At 40.3% G+C, this 8,367-nt stretch overlaps 1 protein-coding gene across 2 annotated transcripts; it reads right to left on the bottom strand.

The window, feature by feature from the left end:
* Positions 1-2,128: 2,128 nt before the first annotated feature.
* Positions 2,129-5,089, bottom strand: LOC128742637 (uncharacterized). 2 transcript variants are annotated; one of them, XM_053839070.1, is made up of 4 exons: positions 4,977-5,089; positions 4,793-4,915; positions 3,224-3,760; positions 2,129-3,164 (listed from the first exon to the last, which is right to left on the bottom strand). In XM_053839070.1, the coding sequence occupies exons 2-4, from the start codon at positions 4,821-4,823 to the stop codon at positions 2,623-2,625; spliced, it is 1,110 nt and encodes a 369-aa protein (XP_053695045.1). In that variant the 5' UTR covers positions 4,824-4,915; positions 4,977-5,089; the 3' UTR covers positions 2,129-2,622. The 2 variants fall into 2 exon arrangements, with proteins under 2 accessions (XP_053695045.1, XP_053695037.1); XM_053839062.1 differs by having other exon boundaries at positions 4,793-5,089.
* Positions 5,090-8,367: the final 3,278 nt, after the last annotated feature.

Here is an 8,367-nt window from a genome sequence, read left to right as displayed (position 1 = left end):
AGGAAACAAGGTACGGGTACATACGGGTATGAAAGCTGTATGGCATTAGGACACGGAAATTAAAGATAACTTCAAACATCTCTCTAGTGTTCAGTTTTGCATCAAACGACAATTTGGGAAGGTAACCGAATATTTTTTTATGAAAAAAGAGTAGAGAAACGTCCGCTACTTTTCATTATTTAATGTTGGGAATGTTTCTTTGTTTTTACCTGATTTCGTGTGTTGTCATTATGGGAACTTTAGAACACAGGGAACAACATCACTCTAATACGAAGGACTGTAATCTACCAAATGCAATCTAAGCGAGAGATAGGGACTGTTGAAGAGAACTGCTTTCATCGCACTGTCGTCCGGTATTCCTACGACGTGTCCGGTCTATTGTAGCCTACCGGCTTACGCCAGATATGGGCACCTCTCCAAGCAGTGACCCTAGCTTCGGCGCGAATACGGCAAGGGCGCGTATGTCCTCCTTGAGCAGCGTCACGGATTCAAGTCCGAGAACAATTATCGATCTAATAGGGTGTTTGTAAATTGTCAGCTTCGTTCGGCGGTGTGTGCTTCTTGAAATTAGTGATTTCAACCGTTATTCAACCGTTGTATAACTAATTACCGAGTAATAAGCGCTTGATTAGCTGTTATTCAACAAATCTTTATTGGGTCCCGCTTTAATTCGCTCTTCTTACTAGTGTTGTTGTCCGCGGTCACCAGCGATCCCAAATACACGAGCTCATTTAACACTTCTTGTTCGTCGCCGTCAACGGTTACCATCCTTGAGCGGCACGCGTAGCATCTTTCATGTATTTGGTCTTCGACGCATTTATTTTTTGCCCAATTCTCCTAAACTCCACTTTCAGTCTGGCGCAGATAATCTCCGCTATCGCAAAGTTTCTGGCTATGATATCAAACTCATCTGCAAACCCTAGGAGTTGACTACCTTTGGTCAAAATCGTGTCTCTCGTTTCGATACCCGATCGTCGGATCACCCCCTCAAAGGCGATGTTGAGCAGCATGCTGGATAAACTCAAACCTCGCCGCGTCTCGAAAGGACTGTAAAGTGTCCGAGATGCGCTTTCTACAAGATCTGTCGGATGATAAAAAATTGGTCCGTAGTTGCGTGAGCCCCCATGAGGCCCGCCTGCTAGTTCCCTACGAAACTCTGTGCTATCGGTGACAGCCGGTGTAACAGGATTTGGGAAAGTACCTTATACGCAGTATTTACCAGCGTTATGCTGCGATAATTGCAGCAGTCCAGCCGATCACTTTTCTGCAGATGGGACGAACCACTTTTACCACCCATTCCTCCGGTTGCTTCTCCTCCTCACAAATCCTCACAAGCCATTGCCAGCATTTATCGGCCATGTTTATAAAGCCCTGTACGCGGCCCTTACCAGCGGCTTTATTTGTCGGCAGCAACCCGATTTCTCGTTTGACTACTTGGAGATCAAGTGCTGGGACTGAGACTGGGAAGGTGCTGATGGCGATATAATTAAGGAGGCGACGTAAAAGAAGTAGTCTTAGTAACACAATCAACAACGAAAAACATATTAATGTTATAGCATGTAAAATAAACCTTCATTCCCATTTTGTTCATCAACCAGTTCACACCGTAATTATTTAATTCCTTAACTACGTTCTGCTATCCAAGAGGTGCTATCTTCCACTCCTAGGTTAATTTCCGTTCCGCCTCCTTCTGCAACTTCGCCACTGAGCTATTCATCGAAGAATTACTTGCACCAGCCAATCAGTCCACTAGATGCGATGCACCTCTCTTGAGGTAACCCCACAGTTTTTGCGGTGACTTTTCAACAAGATCAGAATCTTTTTGGCACAACATTCCTAAAGATATAGGCCTCTTGAAATTTAAAAATAAAACTTCGATTTCTTCAACTTTCCAGAGCAGCGTTCTTATAAAAGGAAACATTACTCTTGAACTGTTAAAATAGTGAATGCAAATTCGAAGTGATTTATGATTAGATCGTAACAAACACCTTGAAACATCTGATCGTCAAAATAAACCGGATACAAAGGCTTTATTGTATTGGCGTCACGTCCTAATGGAGCAGTGTAAAGGGAGCCTGCAATAGCTGAAAAGGTGAAAAACTCCACAAATTTTATATATAGACGTATTTATTTGATATCCATAAATTATAACCATTATTTCGCTACGGTTTAGGCACGTTGTCTACACTTTTAATGTACTCATATTACACATTTTTCATTTTTAAGGAATACAGTTTATCACTAGAAGTTTCATAATCATGATTTTAATTAAGGAATAAGCATAGGTTTGCGATTTTATCTTTGAACGAGCTGTATTGAGTAATATTTGCATGAAATGACACATTTCTCGGGTACTTTTTCGAAAAAAACGTAGGGGCAAACGTTAGCAAAACTCATTAGTTTTGTTTACATTTACACGCAAGTCCTTTTGAAAAATCACCCGATACTTGCTTTAAAAATCCTATCGATAGAATATGTGTCATTCAGGGGTATAACTCCTCAACAAGCCGCTGTTCAGGATATGATTCAAGTTCGCATCTAGTACCAAATTGCAGATAAGAGATCACATATTTATTCAACTTCACAAAAAAATTGAGCAATTGTGTTAAGTACCGCACTAAATTAGGCCTGAAGCTGAGAACAAGGAAATTGATTCAATGCAATAAAATCTTTTATGATTTCCACCAAATACTCTCGTTGAATGATCGGATGCTTTAGCTGGTAACCATAGCTTTTCATTTTCGAATTGTCTAAATGAAGATGTTTATAGAGCAACAGTTCATGGTCCATATAGGGCGTTAGAGGGGTATTGGAAACGCCGTCTATTTGGCACATTTCAGCCCAGGGCCCCAGGTGTTTGTCGTTGATCTCCTCAACGGCTCCAGCCATGTCCATCTTGGTCATGCTAGACATTAAAATTCCCCAATAATCAGTCTCGATGTCGAAAATTTCCGCCAGCAGATTACTGATGGCTTCCTGCGTCGCGTCGCTGTCGTCGCAAATATTAATCGTCTCTCTCACTGTTTGCTCGTTCTGGATTAGCTCCCATAAAGCACCGCAGACGTCCTCTACGTGGACTACATTCAATTTCATCGATCCTGTCCAGAGAAGCTTCATTGGTTCCTGGAGGTATCTATAAATTGATGCAATTATAATGCGTGGAGCTGCAATATTGAAAAAAGTTAATTAAATGTTTCGTGGATGTCATAGTCTGTAGTCCTACTGAGTCCTTTTTTATCACCAATCCCGTAACATATAGGCAATCTGAAAATTGTGTAGTTCAATCCGTCTACTTTTGCCAACTCCTGTTCGGTTAGTGCTTTGTATTTTCCCACCATCGTCCATGGTTCAACAGGGCAGTCTTCCTTCTGCGGTACATTCTCGTTGGAGCACATACTTCCGGTGCTCAATTCTACAAATCTCTTAACGTGATATTTCACAGCCTCGTTAGCACAATTGAGTGTCAGTTTGACTATTCCCTCCTGATATACTGGATCCGTTTGGCCGGGTTTCGTTTCTGCAGCACAATTTATCACATAATCCCAGCCGGCCGGATCGTCCGTCTTGAAGGCATTCTGACAGGAAGCGGCATTGATCAGATTCGCACTGACATACTCCACTTTTGCGCTGGCAAACGTTTCGGCATGTTGGGGATTCAACCAGGCCATCTGGGGTGGCGTTTTGTCCACCACTTTGATCCGTTCGGCCAGATCGTTCACTATTAGATAGTGAACCAGATGGCGCCCGATGAAGCCACAGCCTGTAGAGTACGACATTAATTGATTGGTTAAAACTGGACTTTTAGTAGTTAAAATAGCGCGATTAAATTGAATTCCGAATGCAGAAATTAAAAAAGGTCACAACCTTAATCTGTATGTATAAAATCAGCTAAATAAATAAAAATAATACTAAAAAATCCGTTCAGTGGTTCATTAAGTTATGAATGTTTCTTTAACAAAAATAATCTAAAGGAACATGTATTTCGGCAGTACTTTTTTCATAGAATTGGTTGTATATTCGATTTTCTCATACATTTATATTAAATAATTAATTTAAAAAACAATTTCCACGATGCTATGGTAATTTAGCTAAGACCAAAACGACCGTAAGGGGATCGTTTGAGTACTATGATTTTTTGGCTCGTGCTCACAGAGCACAACATAACTGCATTCTTTTTCCATTTTTATCAGAAAATACATTTTAGTTCCAACGGTGGTGTAAAAGTGGCCTTCCAGAAATACATTGACTTTTGTCCCCCAGGGTTTCAAACTACCGCCTTGAAAAATTTGCCGCTCAAGAAGCAAAACTATATAGGTAATAAGCTGAATATTTTGATAAAGAATTCTATATAATATCAAATTATCAGTAAACCTAGTCTTTTCTTTTGCAATTTATTCCCTTGCCAATTTGATATATTAATTGTTGTAAACAATCGAACACGTGATGAGCTGCGAGCAATAAAAATGACGTTTCTGATTATATACAATGCACCAGCGAACAATCGCATTTGCTTGTCGTCTTACCGCGAGACCTTATGTGTGTATTATCAACAGGATACCGATAGTAGCGCAACCTTGAATTCTAGTGTGATTCGATGACAAGAATTACCGGTTTGTGCTTCTTCGATTGTCTTTTTCTTGGTTCCGTTTTATATTTCCCTTCCAGAAGATAGACTATAGTCTAAAGCCAGCAAAAGGATATTGACCATTAAATCAAATTATATCAATTAAAGACTTCACACACTGGGTACGGGTGTAAGTTACTTGACATAAACGCAACCTCGATAGCTTACCTCCCAGAATAAGCACCTTCGCCTTCGTCATGACCCCTGTTGGTGGGTATCCAGTGATTCAACCGAAATCGAGTATTTTGCTCAACTGCTAATTACTAAGTGATGCACCCACAATTGAATTATCTACCAACAAAACGAGGAAGCAAATTGCGTACAGAACAGAAAGTAATACTAAATAAATCACTGAAAAGCTGCTAGAGTTGACACGATAATGGCACAAAGTAAAGGCAAGGCGAAAGAAGTCCAAGACTGATTAAATAAAGCAAACTAAAACCCTACTTTCGCACAGCGATGCAAGTGTGTGACTGAGGTTGGATTTTGTTGTAGCCGTCGGCTCGGTCGGTTCGTTCGACTGTCGTCGCCGTCAGACGGTCATGCATGGAGCAAGGAACTTATTAGTATTGCTATTATTACCGTCCCCGTTCGCTTCCCGGTTTTTCCCCCCTTGGTATAAGTAGGTATGAAGAGGTATAGGAAGGTATGCGAGAATGCGAGTTTTGTTTTGTGCAAATTTTTCTAACATTTTGCCGATTCAACTGTCAGTTCCGTCAAACCGGCAAGATTTTGCAGCCGCCTGTCAGCTAACGCTGATGGCCGCGCAGCCGCCAAACAACGAGAGAAAACGAGAAAAATTTTGTCGAAAAACTAATTAATTCATTAACAGTTTAACTTATTTTTACTCGCTGATGGTACCGGATATGTTTTAATACCGAATTTGTTTATTCAACCTAGTTTGCACCTGCATCAACTGTGTTGATTTGCTCTTATCTGATATAGTACCTCGCTATTGAGATCAATTTTATATTTTGGTCAAACCCGGTCTGAACAAAGTTTCTGTAGTGAATTGTGTTTGATTTTTTCTGAATTCAGAATGAGAAGTTCGATCAGAAAGAGTTTTATTAAGACGAAAAATAATTCAAAACTAAACAGCAAAAGTTAATTTACAATTAGCGATTTGCGAAATTTCCGCTTGTCTAAGTTTATTAATTGGTGATCCGCGATTGGTCGGTTAACAATTTAGCGAATTAGCGGTTCCCAACGAGCCCAGGCGTTTAGGCCGGCAAACCCGTGCGGTCGCACAGAGTCACGCGCTTCGGGGGGCCTCGCGCTTGGTGATGACTAGAGGAAAATGTTAAAAAAAATTAGTGGATCCCTGGCATTAAATACAATACAACACAATTGGCTGTTCAGAAATATTTGAATGATTTCCATTGTTTCCATTTCTCTTTTATTTAAATGCAGAGCGTAAAGTATTAAGAAAAATTCGATGAAATTAGGCCTCGCTGATCTAGAATTGGTCGTTCATATAGTGCCAAATGACTCGGCTTAGCTTGCACGCCGATTGTTTATGGAGGTTTCGATCAAATGAGCTTTCAGACCAATAAGTCTGACATCAACGCATCTTAAGTTGACGAAGAAAATCCCAGATAATTATATCCGCAACGAGTTTTTAAACAGCTCTCCGTTGCATGGAAATAAAAATACATACCAACATGGCAAATCTATGAAAATTGCACTGCATTGTGCAGTGATGTTATTTGAAAAATTACTCCAATATCAGAAAACGGCACTTTGTTCTTTCCTTGATATTGAAGGAGCTTTCGATTGTACTGCCTTCGTTTCAATTATTACGACTCTCTTTTAAAACGGAATCGATCACAATACAACAAAGCAGAGAAATCACAGCATCTTTGAGAGATGCGTTGGTCACAATTTCGGTGATCAAAGGATGTCCACAAGGAGTTCTCTACCCCTTGCTTTGGACACTGGTGGCTGACGCATTCCTTAACCAGTATCGCAGCTTGGATATGAGATTATTGCTTAAGCCGCCGAGGTAGAACATATCGTCAGAGGAAAGTTTGACGCAGTACTGTCAAGTTATTTGTTAGGAACTCTAAACAAAACCATGTTACGTTGCTTATAAGACCACACAAAAACCGTCGTTATCATTCACTAGGAAAACATAGTATTACTTTCGACATACTGATTGGTTTCAGGCTGAGCTTCAGTAAGGAAGTCAAACTTCTTGGAATAATTCTGCCTGAAAAACTTTGCTGGGTTGCAGGCTTAGATTATGTTGTTAAGAAAGCATCCCGTTGGAATCAAATTCAGGGTTGTAGACTAAACAGTTTATCTACCCAAATACTGCAGTAGCTAAAAAACTGCTCAACTAAACTCGTAGTGAACTACGCACAATCACGGGATTCCTAACTGGACACAGTCTCGCTCTTTATCATTTAAAGAATGTCGGATGAAACCGAAACCTGCCGTTTTGTATCTCTTAAATTGAAAGATCAACGCATCTGCTTTGCAATTACGGGGGTCTTGTTTTATTTAGGCATAACTTCTTCAAAAGTTTTCTTCATGCAGCCCAAATCCCAAAAAGTGAAAGATTTTATTAACACTGAAGTACCGAATTCGGGTACAAGATTACAACTATCTAGCTTAACTCCTTAACAGCTCATACCCATGAGCAGTTCGTAAACTGTGGCAGTCTTAATGATAGAAGCCACTGTGGTAGTCTTAATGATAGAAGCCACTGTGGTAGTCTTAATGATTATCTTTTGAACCAGGCTCTATAGAGCTATCGGAGCTATAATCATTAATACTGCCACAATGTAAAACGCCAATGTACTTGTGGCATGCAAAAAAGGACCGCTAGTTGATCTGCCCAGGGCCTCGCGCGTTGTAACGCCGGCTCTGCCCAACACTGCCAACTGGAATGCATGAGAAGGGGTCCCCATATAAATGCATAATTTTAACCCTTAAATGCGCAATGTTGCTTTAAAACAACATAGTGAAAAACATCCCCGGAGTAAATTATGTTTACTGCCTTTAGATAAGTAAGTTTTCTTTATAAATGAATTTTTTCAGCATGCGCATTTAAGGGTTAAAATATATCCCAAACTGTGATGTTTATAAAGCAAAAAGTCCAAATCAATTCGTCCTTTAGGGGGTCAGTTCAGCGTAGTGGTTAGCATTCACGCCTCTCACTCCGAGGACCCGGGTTCACATGCCAACCCCGCAGAAGTCACGAATGACCCCAGCTGTTAAAGTGATTATAATCTAACAAAAAAAAAGTTCATCCTCTATATTGCCGAGAAAAAAAATATTTGAAATTAGCCAAGACTTTTTTTTGTGGGTATTATCACTACGACTAGCATTTTGATCTATTGTGATCTTATCCAGGTGTTGTTCCGCACTTCGTTGTTATTGCAGTATCGCTATAGAGTGAGCGAACTGTTTATTATCCGCTTAAAGTGTCGGTGTGTTTTCACCACCCCACTGTCACAAATGTCATTCCCATACATTTTTCGTGTAGCCAACATCTCATCTAGCCCACAACAAACTTTGCCTCGGACAAAATGTATTTGTGAGTAGCCCGCTCTAACTTCAGCCTCGGATGAATCTGTATTGGTAAGCTCCCGAACAAAGATACTGTTTTGCTTTTTTTCTTTTTGTGTCGGACGTGTAGGAAGCGTAAAAAGATGTTAGCTACTTCTTTACCCTTCAGTTTCATACGCCTGGTTTTCACCCCTTTTTTCCTCTACGCTTCATACTACTTTTCAACCAAT

The sequence above is a fragment of the Sabethes cyaneus genome, chromosome 1, assembly GCF_943734655.1.
Source record: "Sabethes cyaneus chromosome 1, idSabCyanKW18_F2, whole genome shotgun sequence".
NCBI lineage: Eukaryota > Metazoa > Arthropoda > Insecta > Diptera > Culicidae > Sabethes > Sabethes cyaneus.
The sequence above is the reverse complement of the archived record's forward strand: the minus strand, read 5'-3'. Positions and strand labels throughout refer to the sequence as shown.

What these genes read in the sequence shown, in the direction of transcription:
- LOC128742637 (XM_053839062.1), bottom strand. Translation starts at nt 4,823, where the DNA reads ATGACGAAGGCGAAGGTGCTTATTCTGGGAG. An exon ending in GAAGGTGCTTATTCTGGGAG is followed by an intron (nt 3,761 to 4,792) that starts GTAAGCTATCGA and finishes CGTACTCTACAG; the next exon opens with GCTGTGGCTTCATCGGGCGC. An exon ending in TGGTGATAAAAAAGGACTCA is followed by an intron (nt 3,165 to 3,223) that starts GTAGGACTACAG and finishes TCAATATTGCAG; the next exon opens with CTCCACGCATTATAATTGCA.